This window comes from Muscardinus avellanarius (assembly GCF_963383645.1).
Source record: "Muscardinus avellanarius genome assembly, chromosome: 19".
Lineage (NCBI taxonomy): Eukaryota > Metazoa > Chordata > Mammalia > Rodentia > Gliridae > Muscardinus > Muscardinus avellanarius.
Genome location: NC_137805.1, coordinates 31,152,361 through 31,167,703, shown reverse-complemented (window position 1 = coordinate 31,167,703; position 15,343 = coordinate 31,152,361). Strand labels below are relative to the sequence as shown.

The 15,343-nt window shown below is 55.3% G+C and overlaps 1 protein-coding gene across 2 annotated transcripts in view; it reads right to left on the bottom strand.

Moving 5' to 3' along the window:
• The window catches only part of PTGIS (prostaglandin I2 synthase), a gene marked incomplete at both ends in the record, with an annotated part of 30,503 nt that extends 15,403 nt beyond the window's left edge, over positions 1–15,100 (bottom strand). The window contains 5 exons of one of the 2 annotated variants that reach the window (XM_080716392.1): positions 1,623–1,774; positions 4,068–4,211; positions 5,415–5,593; positions 7,678–7,801; positions 15,027–15,100. In XM_080716392.1, the coding sequence (XP_080572518.1) occupies positions 1,623–1,774; positions 4,068–4,211; positions 5,415–5,593; positions 7,678–7,801; positions 15,027–15,100 (673 nt within the window). The remainder of the gene's footprint in view (positions 1–1,622; positions 1,775–4,067; positions 4,212–5,414; positions 5,594–7,677; positions 7,802–15,026) is intronic. The other variant, XM_080716393.1, reaches the window with a different exon arrangement.
• Between the last annotated feature and the right edge of the window lie 243 nt (positions 15,101–15,343).

The following is a 15,343-nucleotide window of genomic DNA, read 5'->3' as shown; positions in this document are numbered from 1 at the left end:
AACGCCGCCACCTGCTGCCCACGCGGGGACGCGCAGCCTTCCTGGAGCTGCTCCCAGCTCCCAGCCGGGCCCCACCGCGCTCCCCTGGAGGGGACAACACAGAGATCTGCTTTTTCTACAACTTGTGCTGGGCCGGGGCTGTTTTACTCCGGGTTTTTCAGTAGACACCCCCAGCAGCTGTGTCTGTAAGGGATCTCGCCGCGGAGCCCCGGCTTCCCTCTCTGCCGGCAGAGTGGGCGTCCTGACCAGCCCTTCAGCTGGCGGACGGGGTCTGGAGAGATAAGGGACCGTCTCCTGTCCCAGGACAAGGGATGGGGGTGGGCAGCTCACAGAAAGAAGGGCGATCGGCTAGAGAAGCAGATGTTTCATGGCAGCTGGGCGTGGCAGACGCCTGTTTTCACAAGAACTTAAGCTGCATGTTGACAAGTGTGTGAAAACAATAAGTTACCAGCCTCTCCCATCACCTGGGAGACCGAGAGGAAGCGGTATATCTCATAGGGAACGTGGGCTTTCTTTTTCTTTTTCTTTCTTTTTTGTGAGTGTGTGGTACTGGGATGGAACCCAGAGACATTCTACCTCTGAACTGCACCTCAGCCCTATTTTTTTTTTTTTTTTTTTTGGTGGTACTGGGGGTGGAATCCAGGAGCTTTTCTACCTCCGGGCTATATTCCCCACACCTATTTTATATTTTATCTGGAAACAGGGTCTCACTAAGTTGCTGAGAGGCTCACTCAGTAGCTGAGGCTGGCTTCGAACCTGCGCGATCCTCCTGTCTCAGCCTCCCAAGCGCTGGGATTACAAGCGTGCGCCTCCACGCCCGGCTTTTTATTGTTTGAGTTAGTTCTATCATTGATTTTCTGGGGTTTTACAGGTATAACATGTTAATTATACCTCAGTTAAAAAAAAAAAAGAAAAATAACCCACAACCCTGTGGTGTTTGTGCACACATGTGCGGGAGTCTGTTTAGAGAGAGTCGTGCCAGGCTACGCTCCAAGCTACTGGTGCTTATTGTGGTGGGTTGGGGATGGGGAGAGAGTGTAGAACTCTCTTATCATTCCCTCTCAATTATATTAAGTGGCATGAGTTTATATAACAAATTAATTAATATAGCATAAACTATTTGTCAGTTTTTTTCTTTTGGCAGTACTGGGGATGGAACCCAGTGGCATTCTGCCTCTGAGCGACACCCCCAATCCTATTTTTGATTCTTTATTTTGAAACAGGGTCTCACTGAGTTGCAAAGGGCCTCGCTAAGTAGCTGAGGCTGTCTGCGAACTGTGATCCTCCTGTCTCAGCCTCCTGAATGCTGGGATTACAAGTGTGCGCCACCACGCCCGGCTTGATTGTCAAATTTTTAAAAGCAACTTAAAACCAAAAAAAGTAACACGCAAAGGCCCGGCCCCAGAGGTGCTGAATGAGAACTCCCACCGGGAAGGCCCGCTCCATTGCACCCGCTTTCCCAGGGCTGTATTCTTGCATACACCCCGAGGCAGGGACCTCACTGCCTGCCGGGACATCAGACCGCCTTTGGGCCTGCGATGCCTCTGGTCATTCCCCTGGCAGAGAAGACCCTCTGGATCCTTCTGCCTCCCCCCACACCCACAGGGACCCGCGGCACTCACCCACTGACAGGCACCCTCGAGCCAGCTTGGGGAGCAGCAGGTCGAGCTGGCGGAAGGTGCTGAAGATGTCGGCCGAGTGGGCCCTGTCCTGTGCCCGGCTCTGCTGGGTGGGCGGCGACGCCTCCACTCCGTACAGGGTCAGGTAGCCGGCCCTGGGGACAAGAGCACAGGTCAGGCCCCCGCGGACACTTCGGCCGGCCCTCCCTGAGCCCGGAAGGCTTCCTTCACCCGCTGTGCCTGGTGCGTGCGCGGAATGCTCTGGGCACGGGAGTCGACTCGAAATAAAACAGACCATGGAGCGCGTGGTGGCACACCTGTAATCCCAGGACTCGGGAGGCCGAGACACGAGGATCGCGGTTCCCGGCCAGCCTCGGCTACTTAGTGAGGCCCTCCGCAACTTAGCGAGAAGCTGTTTCCAAATGAGAAATAAAATCGAACTGCAGGTGTAGCTCAGAGCTAGAGAATGCCAATGGGTTTATGCCCCAGTGCCACAAAAAATGAGCACTGGGCGAGGGTTGGGGAGAGCTGGGCTTGGGCTGAGGGGCCCTGGAGGGCTGAGCAGAAGAGCTGGAGCCAGCCAGGTGTGGAGAAGAGACAGAGCTAATGTGTGCTCTCACATGTGCAAGCATGCACACAGGAACTCATGTGTGTACACACACACACACACACACACACACACACACACACCCCACCCACAGGAACCTTCTTTTCCTTTTTTTTTTTTTTTTTTTTGCAGTACTAGGGTTGGAACTCAGGAGCATTCTACCTCTGAGCTACACGCCCAGCCCTATTTTTTATTCTTTATTTTGAAACGGTCTCACTAAATTGCGGAGGGCCTCACTAAGTAGCCGAGGCTGGCTGCGAACCTGCGATCCTCTTATTTCAGTCTCCCAAGTCCTGGGATTACAAGCGTGCGCCCCCACCCCCAATTCCACCATCATATCTTGAGAATTAAAGCTGGCCACGCTGGCCGCAGTCCCAGGGCAAGCCCAGGCAGGAGAGCCACGGGGCACCCTCGCCTTTTATTGTGTGTGTGCGGTACTGGGGATGGAACCCAGGGGCATCCTACTCCATGCTACACCCCCAGCCCTATTTTATTTTTTTATATTGAAACAGGGTCTCACTAGGTTGCTAAGAGTCTTGACCCATTGCTGAGGCTGTCCTCCAAGCTGCAATCCTCCGGTCTCAGCCTCCCAAGTACTGGGATTACAGGCATGCACCACCACGTCCAGCTCAGATGCTCCTTTTACACACACACGTGCCTGCCAGTCCATCACAGACCCCACTGGCCCTGAGACGCCTCCGTGGCACCACCGTTAAACACTTACGGTCACTATCTCACTTACACAATTGTTTTTCCTATAAAAGCCATTTCCCTGAGCATATATTTACACCAAAACAATTAAAAATCATCCCAAATATTAACTCAGGGAACCTGGATGGGAGGCCCTACACACACACACACACACACACACACACACACACACACACACACGCTCCATCACAAAACTGCACCCAGCAGTCAGTAAGAACATGTAAATACGCACATGGCCCCTAGGTGGCGCTAGGTGCCATAAGAAAAAATAAAGGCGTCTTCCTATTAAAGGAGCCTCAGAAAGAGGTCTCTGGGCAGGGGGCTCCGGAGATGAAACTTGGCTGAAGTGAGGGAGAGCCATGCAGCGCCGAGGGGAAGGCGTGCCCGAGCAAGGGAGCAGAAGCTGCAACGGCCGCACGGGGAAGGTGCCTGACTCGCAGGGAAACCAGGAGGCGGTGCAGAGGGTGGGGGGGGAGGCCGGGGTTACAGGACTACAGGACGGGGAGGGATCTGGGTGTGGCTGAGCGTGGCGGGGATGGACGTGGACCCAGGCTGGCTGGGAGGGCCAGCGGAGGCACCGCATGGCTGGGGCCGGGCGAAGCTGGGCCTCCATTCTGCACCCGCTGCCGCCGGCTCACGGGTCCCTCCAGGGAAAGGGGTAAGCCCCAGGGGCCGCAGGCCAGGAGGACAGGGGTGTGGGTTTACATCACACATAAACAGCCCCCACCTCCGGTCTAGTCTCCATCAGGACCAAGAGCCCATCGGGCCGGCTGACAGAAAGATTTCACAAAGATAGTGTGATGGCAGAAAGATTTCACAAAGATAGTGTGATGGCAGCGGAGGTCGCAAGGATGGTCTCCAGACACACCCGGGCCCCGGGACGCGTGGTGTCCGAGGTCACGCTCGGCTCCTCGCTCTCTGGGTGACCCGCGGGGCCCTTCCCCGCTGGCCTCTGCCCCCCAGCTCTTGGGCCGGGTCCGGTGGAGCAGAGTCCCAGGTGTACACGGTCCTTCCTGCACGCCCGGGCAGGACACTGTCCCCCGCCCACCAAGCGCTCCCGGCCCTGCTGCCCGTGGCTGGGCTGACGCAGGCTGCATCGGGTCCCAGCCCGGGGACGGGCCACGGCTCACCTGAGCAGGGCGCTGTAGGAGAAGTCGAGGAGACCCGTCTCTCGCCAGCCACCGTCTGCGTCCGGGGTGTCGCCCAGCAGCACGGTGCGGAGGTTGGCGAACATGGCTTCTGTGAGCGCCTGCAGGTCTCTGTGGAGGAGCGTCCTGAGCCGGGTGACAAGACAGGGACGGGGAGAGGGTGACTTCCAAAGGAGACCCGCACCCGCGGGCGCCTCCCTCCCCAAAGCTCAGGCTCCCGGAGCTCAAGGCCCCCGCTGGAGCCCGAGCCTCGTGGAAGATGGACAACTAGTGAGAGTATTATTACCGTCGCCATTGAAGACGGTAAATACTAATTACTGTGCTAAACAGAAAGGTTTTGGCTTCATAGGAATAATTAATGTTTACTAACATGGTGCTAATTTTACAGATGGAAAACTCAAGAACAGAGAGGAAAGGGGCTCGCCCAAGGTCACACAGCCTGTGGCAGCTAGGATCGAAACCCAGTGTCTGAACTTTTTTTTTTCTTTTGTGGTACTGGGGATTGTTCCCTGGGGCATTCTACCTTCAAGCTATACCCCCAGCACTTTATATTTTTGTTGTTTGTTTGCTAGCTTGCTTATCTATTTGTTTTGGTACTAGCGAATGAACCCAGAGGCCTTCTACCTCTGAGCTACATCCCCAGCCCTATTTTATATTTATTTTGAAACAGGGTCCTGCTAGGTTCATGAGAGCCTCACTACTTGCTGAGGCTGTCCTCAAACCTGCAATCCTCCTGTCTCAGCCTCCCAAGTACTGGGATTATAGGCACGCACCACCTACCCAACCGAGTCTGAACTCTCCACCAGACTAGTCTGTCCCTGCCTGGGGCACGGGAGCTTGGACAAGAGACCCTGCGACCCAAGCCAGGAGGCCTGTTGGACAGCTAAGGTGTCCCTGACCAAGGGCTGCTAGTTAGACACAACCCCAGGTGACGGGCTTTCATTGTGTGGACCCAGGAGTCTGCAAAGAGACCAGCCTGGGGAGCGAGGGGCAAAAGCTAGAAGGCCTCAGGCACAGTCTGTGTACAGGCTCCATACTGGGCCTCAGCCGAGGACGTAATGGTAAGCCATGAAAGGGGGGGTGTTTGTCTAAATCTAAGGCCCCTTGGCCCCTGCGTGGGGACCGAGGCCAGGAGGGCCCCACCACTGCAGGAAACGCTAGTGTCCAGAGGCGGTGCGTGGCGCTGGTCAACAGCGACACCTGGTGGCAGCCACAAGAACGGCAGGGGTGTACCAGACCCCGCTTGGGCTGCGCACAGCCCAGCCCAGCCCAGCCGGGACTTGGGCTGCCCTCCCGACCCGCTCACGGGCACTGTCTCCAGCCACTCACGGTTTCATCCGAGCCTTTTCGTCGCTGGGGTTGTAATGCGGGAGCTGCACGTCAAAAATCCTCTCCATGAGGAAGATGGCGTAGGCGTGGAAGTCCAGCCTGGTGCGTGGCTCCCACACCACAGCATCGTAGGAGTGGGGGTCCAGGAGGACGGTGACATACCTGCCGCCCACCAGCACCTGTGGGGCGCACGTCACATGAGCCGCAGCGGCTCCAGGGCCAGGTGTCCCCCCGACAGCGAGCCGTGCCCTTCTCCAGCCCTCGGCCACCGGCGAGGTGGAGACCATCCCGCTTCCACTATCGCTCCAGAGGTGAGGCTTGGAGAGGAGTCAGCGTGCCAGGAGCTCACTGCCAGGCAGCGGCAAGTTGGGACTGGAATCCGGTGCATTTTAGAAACCAGCCCCGCAGGGCGTGGTGGCGCACGCTTGTAATCCCAGCATTCGGGAGGCTGAGACCGGAGGATCGCGGTTCGCGGACAGCCTCAGCTACTTAGTTACTTAGTGAGGCCCTCCACAACTCAGTGAGACCCGGTTTCAAAATAAAGAATAAAAAGTAGGGCAGGGGGTGTAGCTCAGAGGTCGAATGCCCCTGGGTTCCATCCCCAGAGCCGAAAAAATAGAAAATAAAAATAAATAAATAAAAACCAGCCCATGTTCTTTATCACCTGGCTCATAAGCACCCACTGTGGGCACCTTACTTACTGCTCTGTCTCCAGTGGTAGGAGGGCTGCCTACGGAAGGCAGCAGGTGGGTGCTGTGTGCTGTGGATGGACCGATGGATGGGTGGGTGGGTGGATGGATGGATGGATGGATGGATAGATGGATGGATGGATGGATCGGCGGGTGGATTGACAGACGGATAGATGGATGGATGGGTGGATGGATGGACCGATGGGTGGATGGGTGAATTGACAGACGGATGGATGGATGGATTGACAGATGGATAGATGGATGGACTATGGATGGATAGGTGGATGGACCAATGGAGGGGTGCATGGATGAATGGATAGATGGATGGATGGATTGACGGATGGATGGATGGATGGATGGATGAGTGGGTGGATTGACAGACGGATAGATGGATGGATGGGTGGATTGACGGATGGATGGATGGATCGATCGATGGATGGAGGGGTGGATGGGTAGATTGACAGATGGATAGATGGATGGATGGATGATAAGTAGAGAAAGGATGAGTGAATGGGAGGATAAATGGATGGATGGACAGATAGATGGATGGACTATGGATGGAGGGGTGGATGGGTAGATTGACAGATGGATAGATGGATGGATGGATGATAAGTAGAGAAAGGATGAGTGAATGAGAGGATAAATGGATGGATGGATAGATGGACGGATGGGTGAATGAATGGATGGATGGATGATGGATAAATGGAAGAAGGATGAGTCGTAGAGTTAAATGGATGGATATAAGGGAGAAAGGAAGATGGAGAAGAGCAGAAGTTGGGTAAATGCTGGTAGACGGAATGTCAGATGTGTGAATCAACAGGACAGATTCCTAAATCTATGTTGGAAGGAAAGATGGGCGAGTAAGTGGCTAGTTGGTTGGAAACTAAATGTATAGATGAAGCCGGGCGTGGGGGCGCACGCTTGTCATCCCAGGACTTGGGAGGCTGAGACAGGAAGATCCTAGTTCGCAGACAGCCTCAGCTACTTAGTGAGGTCCTTTGCAACTCAGTGAGACCCTGTTTCAAAAGAAAGAGAGAGACAGAGACAGAGAGGAAGGAAGGAAGGAAGGAAGGAAGGAAGGAAGGAAGGAAGGGGCTGGGGGTGTAGCTTGGAGATAAAATGCCCCTGGGTTCCATCCCTAGTACCACAAAAGAAGGAGGAGGAGGAGGAGGAGGAGGAGGAGGAGGAGGAGGAGGAGGAGGCGGTGGCGGCGGCGGCGGCTGGGCAGGTTTGGGTAGCAGGTAGATAAATGGACAGAGGTCGGGCGAGGACTTGGAAGGCGGGTGGAGGCTGCTGGGACCACGGGTGGACAGGAAGTGGAGCGGGTCTGGGCGGCAGAGGGACGCTGGGCAGACGGGAGCTGATGTCCAGGTGGAGGGCAATTAAACAAATGACGAGAAATGACGGCGCCAGGAGGGGTTGGAGGGAGCCGAGGGACGGAGGGTGAGAAGCGCTGGTGCCTGCTGGACAGACAGACAGATGGAGAGACTTGGCCGGAGCCTGCTGGGGGCGGCTGGGTGGGTCAGGGCCGGCCGGGGTGAAGGAGCGGTGCCCTGGCCGCCCAGAGCGCTCACAGTGAAGATGTCCCCGTGCTTCTCCTTCATCCTCGTGAGGAAGCTGGCGGCGTCTCTTCCGAACTCCAAGGCGTGGCCCAGCCAGGGGATGCTGCCCGGGTCCAGAGGAGGCTCCCCGGGTCGCCTGTGGAAGGCACAGCAGTCAGGACCTTTTGATAGAGCCAGGAAGGGGACGGGGACGGGGACAGAGACAGCAGGCCGCGGGGAGGTAGACGGAGAGGTAAGAGTGGGCCGAGGAAGCATGGCGCAGAGGCCTGGAGGGGCCGAGGAGGGAGGCCCTGAGGTTGGGCCGCGTGTTCAAAGGACAGCGAGGAGGACGGAGGGGAGCGACGAGAGGCAGTGGGTGTTGAGGCCGCGGCCGGCCGCAAAGCTGCGTCTGCGCTGAGAGCACCCTGGCTTTTTCTCTGAGTGAGGAGGGAGCCACAGGACAGATGTGATTTGAATTAGGATTTTACAGGATCCTTTGGGCTGCTGCATAGAAAACAGGCTATAAACCCGGGCGTGGTGGTGCACACATGTAATCCCAGTGCTTGGGAGACTGAGACAGGAGGATCATGGTTTGAGGCCAGCCTCAGCTACTTAGTGAGGCTCCACGCAAATCAGTGAGACCCTGTTTCAAAATAAAGAATAAAAAATAGGACTGAGGGTGTCACTCAGAGGTAGAATGGCCCAAGGTTCCATCCCCAGTGCTGAAAAAAAAAAAAAAAAAAGGTTGCCGGGCATGGTGGTGCACACTTATAATCCCAGCATTCAGAAGGCTAAGACAGGAGGATCGCAGGTTCATGGCCAGCCTCAGCTACTTAGTGAGACCCTCGCAACTTAGTAAGACTCTGTTTCAAAATAAAGAATAAAAATTGGGCTGGGGTGTGTAGCTCAAAGGTAGAATACCCTGCATTCAATCTCCAGTACCGAAAAAAAAAAAAAAAAAAGAAAGAAAAAGATGTTTGACATTCTTAGTCACACAAATCAAAATCACAACCAGGTACCAAAATTTTTTGAAGCCCCCTAGGATGGATGTAAAAAAGGTAAAAACGTTTAAACAATAAAGTAAGTGTTTGTAAAAGGGTAGAGCTCTGTAAAACCAGCCTGGCAACTCCTTCAAAAATTAAGTGTAGGCCGGGCGTGGTGGCGCACGCTTGTAATCCCGCGCTTGGGAGGCGGAGACAGGAGGATCGCAGGTTCGAAGCCAGCCGCGCACGCTGGCTTAGGAGACCCTGTTTCCAAATAAAAATGTAAAAATAGGTCTGGGAGTGTAGCCCGGAGGTAGAAGGGCTTCCAGGAACCCCAGTACCACCAAAAAAAAAAAATAAAATTAAATTAAATTAAGCGTAGAGTTACCACATGACCCAGCAATAAGCCCGCAAGAATTGAAGACACACGTCCATTCTATAAACCCGCGTGCAATCATTTATAGCAGCATTAGTCAGACTAGTCATAAAGTAGAAACAACCCGAATGTCCACTGAGGGATGAACGGCTGAAGCAAAGGTGGTATATCCATGCCATGGCGCATTATGCAGTCATAAAAAAGGAATGGAGCACTGACTCATGGCACAACTTAGATGAACCTTAAAACCATTATGCTAAGTGAAAAAGGCCAGATGTGAAAGGCCGCGCTCTGTATGACTCCATTCGTGTGGAATGTTCCGGAGAGGGAAATCCAGAGAGGCAGGACGTAGATTAGTGCGCAGAGGCAGAGGGGCGGGAAAGCAGAGAGCCACTGCTACCGAGGCCCTGGGTAGGGAGGGAGGGGCCCGGGGAGACCTGGCGGTGATGCTGGGGATGACCTTGAGGGATGACCTCGAGCACCGCCCGGCATCAGGCGGTGGGCTTGAAGTGGGAGTGGAGGAGGGACCGGCCAGGAGCCTGCTGAGGCCGCGAGGGGCAGGCCGGGCATCCCCGGCAAGCGCCCCTGCACAAACCCCGCAGTTCCCAGGCTGGGGGGCAACCTCTCTCCACCCCTCCTCCCTCTGCTGGCCGCCTGCTCCTCCACGTGACCGTCTCCAGCGAGACCCAGAGGGTAGGATAGGACGGGGCAGACAGGGCTGGGCTGGGCGAAGATAGGAGCAGACCCAGGGAGGATGTTTTGTTATTTATTTTTATTTATTTATGGCAGTGCTGGAGATTGAACCCAGGGGCATTCTTTTTTTTTTTTTTTTTTTTTTTTTTTTTAGTACTAGGGATGGAACCCAGGGGCATTCTGACTCCAAGCGACACCCCCAGCCCTATTTTTTTTTTTATTCTTTATTTTTGAAACAGGGTCTCACGGAGTTGCAAAGGGCCTCACTAAGTAGCTGAGGCTGTCAGCGAACCACAATCCTCCAGTCTCAGCCTCTCAAATGCTGGGATTACATGCGTGTACCACCATGCCTGGCCAAGCCAGGGACATTCAACCTTCGAGCTACAGCCTCAGCCCGATTTTTTTTTTTTTTAATTTGGAAACAGGGTCTTGCTAAGTTGCTGAGAGCCTCACTAAGTGCTGAGGCTGGCCTTGAACCTGCAGTCCTCCTGTCTCGGCCTCCCAGATACCGGGATTACAGGCATCCACCTCGCCCGCTGGGCTCTGGAGATGGAAGTTTGAGGAAGGGTCTCCCCTTCCCTGCCCCCCCAGCCCCGCCCCACCTCTGGGCCCACATTCAAAGCCAGAGCACTGGGGTCCCCAGGCCTGTGGGGCCCCTCTCCCACCCTGGGGCTCAGGCAGCTGGTGGAGCAGGCCGTGGAGAAGCCTGTCTGTGGGGAGGCGGGAGGCCTGTGGCTCCCCCGGCTTCAGCTCCCAGCATGCCCCTGCGGGCTGTGCGACTGAGCTTAACTGTGCCCCAGTTTCCTATAAGGGAACCGGGGCTCTGTGAATTGTCCTGGGCTGTGACCGGGATGAAGGGGCCGCAGGGGGCCAGGGGAGCACCTGGTACCCAGCACCTGGTAGGGGAAGCTGGGAAGAGGACAGGAGGAGTCCCGGAGGCCATTCACCAGATGACACACTGGGCGTGAGACCTGGCGTATTCCAGGCATCTCCCTGGCTTGGTAACTTACCCCCTTCACTCAGCGTCCTCCCCTAACTCTATGCGGAAGAACCCTTTCCTTACAGAGAAGGACGCTGAGGCTCAGGTGGGCGGAGCCGCTGCCTGGGGCCTGCCTGGAGGAACTGGGTTTCTAGCCAGGGAGGTCTGCAGGCAGAGCCCATGTCCTTGACACTACCTGGCTCCGGGGCTCCCGTGCTGACTTTCCACTCTCACTGTGTGTGTGTGAGTGTGTGCATATGTGTGTGTGTGTGTGTGTGTGTGCATGGGGGGTGTGTGCGTGTGTGCGTGTGCTCCTGGGGATGAAACTCAGGGACATTCTACCTCCGAGCTACACCCCCAGCCCTATTTTTTTATTCTTTATTTTGAAACAGGGTCTCACTGAGTTGCAGAGGGCCTCACTAAGCAGCTCAGGCTGTCCGCGAACCGCGATCCTCCGGTGTCAGCCTCCCAAATGCTGGGATGACAAGCGTGGACGCCCGGCTTACACCCCCACTTTGCAGATGAAGAACCTGAAGGTCTAGAGAGGTCCCGGCCTGCGTCTTCGTCTTCCCCAGGCACCTCTGGGCACATGGGAGGGGCTTCCTCCACCACCAGCCAGGTGTTATTTCTGGCAGCTGCCCTCTTTCCCAGAAATGTCTCCAGGAGGCGCAGACAAAGGCAGGAAGCTGGAGGCCCCGGCTCCCCCAGCCCCGACTCCCCCAGCCCCGACCCTCGCCAGCCCAGGCGCAGGCCACATTCCAGCTGACTCAGCCAGGACTGGGAGGCTCTATTTGGGGCCTGCGGTCTCCAGCCTGCCGCTGACACTCTCACTTCTCTGACACAGTGCCAGGCCCAGGGCAGCGGGAGGGGCAAGGCTTCACCCTCCTGTCCTGGCTCCGGGCCGGTCCCGTCTGCCTGCTCATCCCCATCAGACACCAAGATGCCCCTTCTGTTTCTCCCCTGGGTTCCTCCACACAGACCTCAACTCCAGGCTGCCACCTGCTCTGCTCTCTGCTCCCCCCACCCCCCACCCCCCACCCCCACCCAGGCCTTTGCAAACTGGGGAGGGAGTTGAGGGGGGGCTACGCCACGGGGATGGGGGGTGGCTGGTGTCCACTCGGCATTCAGAACCGACACATCATAGGGTTTTTTTTCCTTTTTTTTTTTTTTTCGGTACTGGGGATGGAACCCAGGGGCATTTTATGTTCAAGCTACACCCCCAGCCCCCTATCTTTTAGTCTTTTTATTTTTGAAACAGGTTCTCAGTGAGTTGTGGAGGGCCTTGCTAAGTAGCTGAGGCTGTCCGTGAACCGCAATCCTCTGGCCTCAGGCTCCCGAATGCTGGGATTACAAGCGTGCGCCACCATGCCCGGTACATCACAGGTTCATCAGATGAATGAGCCGTGTGGGCCACCACGCCTGGCCGGAGATACTTCTATCCTTTTTCTGCATAGTTTATTTTTATTTATTTATTTTTCCTGTGGTAGTGGGGATGGAACCCAGGGGCATTCTACCTCCAAACTACATCCCCAGCCCTATTTTGTAGTCTTTAATTTTTATTTTATTTATTTATTTTGCAGTACTGGGTACGGAACCCAGGACATTCTACCTCTGAGCTACACCCCCAACCCTATTTTGTAGTCTTTTATTTTTGGAAACAGGGTCTCACTGAGTTGCGAAGGGCCTCGCTACATAGCTGAGGCTGGCTGTGAGCCTGCAATCCTCCTGTCTCAGGTTTCCAAGACCCTTTGTCAAAATAAAAAAGAAATTCAAGCAGGGCATGGTGGTGCACACTTGTAATCCTAGTACTTGGGAGGCAGAGACAGGAGGTTTGCAGTTTAGCAAGGCCCTCCAAAACTTAGCGAGACTCTCTCCAAATAAGAAATAGAACTGCGCTAGGAGTGTAGCCCAGAGGTAGAATGCCTCTGGGTTCAATCCCCAATAACACACACACACACACACACACACACACACACACACACACCTTAGAAAGGCCTGGGACAGCAAGCAGGGCATGGTGGTGCACACTTGTAATCCCTGTGCTTGGGAGGCTGAGACAGGAGGATCGCACAGGTTGAAGCCAGCTTCAGCTACTGAGTGAGGCTCTCAGCAACTTAGTGAGACCCTGTTTCCAAATAAAAAATAAAACAGGGCGCCGGGCGTGGTGGCGCACGCTTGTAATTCCACCATTTGGGCGGCTGAGACAGGAGGATCGCGGTTCGCCGACAGCCTCAGCTACTTAGTGAGGCCCCCTGCAACTCAGTGAGACCCTGTTTCCAAATAAAGAATAAAAATAGGGCAGGGGGTGTAGCTCAGAGGTGGAATGGCCCTGGGTTCCATCCCTAAAACCTCAAAAATAAAAAATAAAAACAACTAAAAATTCATCAATGGAGACATTAGTAAACAAACAGGAAAAAGACACCTAGGACATAGTCACATCATGGATCTAGTCTGTGGGGATCTAATCTGTTGTCTGATCTGTATTACTATTACAGACAATTAGATCCCCAGATAGCACACGAAGGTAGGTCAAATCCAAACCCTAGACTGCAGATATCAAACATACCATCTAAAAACAGCTCTGTACAGAATGTCCAAAAGTCCGACAAGTCAGGAAAAGGAATCCCTTCTTTCACAGGGAAACATTCCCAGGCGTTCCGTGTGTGTGTGTGTGTGTGTGTGTGTGTGTGTGTGTGTGTGAGAGAGAGAGAGAGAGAGAGAGAGAGAGACAGACAGACAGACAGACAGACAGACAGACAGACTGGGGATGGAATGCAGGGCCCTCCATCTCCAAGCTACAGTCCCAGCCCAGCTGAGGCTGGCAGTGAAGCACGATCCTCTGGTCTCAGCCTCCCAAATGCTAGGATGACAAGCGTGAGCCACCTGCCCAGATAGGCTTTGCTTTTACTTTCACGCCAATGAATGCATCGTTTTAAATTTCACATAGGAAAGTGTCTGGAGAATGCAGAAAAATAGAAAGCTCATTGTCTGAAAGTTCAACTAACGTATTGTTTAAAAATTAATGTTCCAGCTGGGCGTGGTGGCGCACACTTGTCATCCCAGCATTCAGGAGGCCGACACAGGATCGCGGTTCACGGACAGCCTCAGCCACTACTTAGTGAGGCCCTTCGCAACTCAGTGAGACCCTGTTTCAAAATAAAGAATAAAAAAATAGGGCTGGAGGTGTAGCTTGGAGGTAGAATGCCCCTGGGTTCCATCCCCAGTACCGAAAAAAAAAAAAAAAATTTAATGTTCCAGCCAGGCGTGGTGGCACCAGTACTTTGGAGGGTGAGACAGGAACATCACAGATTCGAGGACAGCCAAAGAGTGATACTCTTATCAACCTAGGGAGACCCTGTTTCAAAGTAAAAAAATAAAATAGAGCTGGGGGTGTAGCTTGGAGGTAAAATGTCTCTGGGTTAAATCCCCAGTAACACACACACACACACACACACACACACACACAAAGTTCTATATGTTTCTGGAATTTGCAGACACTAATGTACACACACACACAGCCCTGTATTATTACAAGCTCGTGTCTTTGTATATAAGAGTAATTACTAAACCGTCTGGGGGGCAGCGGAGGACGCCACAGCTGAAGACAAAGAGGCTGCCCGATTGCCCAGCGTTAACTGGGAATCCTGATGCCTGGAGTTTACTTACCACTGAAGGACCAAGGTTGGTTTTTCAGTGGCGACTCTAAAGTCCCAAGACAATATAAAAATGGTAACAAGAGGGGGAAAAAAGAGTGAGGGAGATTGGAGCCTGCAGTAACCTGGCCGCTTTACTGCAGAGCTCAGCCTCCTCTGAAATAAAAAGCGTATTAAAAAAAAAAAAAAAAATCTGGCAGTTTCCATACAAACTGAGCCCGGGCAGAGGCCTAGAGGGGGAGACCCCTCGGGGAGGGGTCTGGGGTGGGAGGCCGGCCAGGGCCTTTTCAGTTTTATCTGCGACAGGATAAATATCCGTTTTAGCTCAAACGTACCCAGCTAGCCTCCCAGCCGTTCTAAGTAACTTTTTAATACTTAGTGAAAAGTAGAGGACCCACCGCGGGCTCGAAGTGGGGGCGTCTTACTTTTTCTCCGCCACGCAGGAAAACCTCTGGGCCCCGGAGGCCGAGCCGGTCGGCCCGGGTTCCGCCCCGTGCGGGCTGCGGGGCCTGGGGGGGCGGCCTTCCCCAGCCTCAGTTTCCCCTCTGGGAGGATGCTGGCGCTGAGCTTAGGCGGCCGGCGCCGGCCCCGGGATCCCGCAGGAGGGATGCGGGCGCCGGGCCAGCCTCCCCCGGCCACGGCGGGTCCGCGGGCCCCCACCCCGGGGCCCCCACCCCGGGGTCCCGGCCCCCACTCACCGCGCGCGCCGGCGGCGCAGCAGCAGCAGCAGCAGCAGGACGGCCAGGGCGCCGAGGAGCGCGGCCCAGGGCATGGCGGGCTCGGCGGCTCCACTCGGGGTCCGGCGCCTCCAGACCCAGGCCCGCAGGACGGCCCGGAGGGAGGGACGGCGCGGGGCGGGGCGGGCCGGGGAGGGCGCTGGGGGGGGGCGGGGCCGGGATGCAGGAATGTGGCGGGAGGGGCGGGGGGCTGGAGGGGCTCTCCCGCCGCCTCTCGCCGCTCTGGCCCCCTCCCCCATCCGGGCCGGGGGGAGACCTGGGCTTTTCCCTGGCTCTCT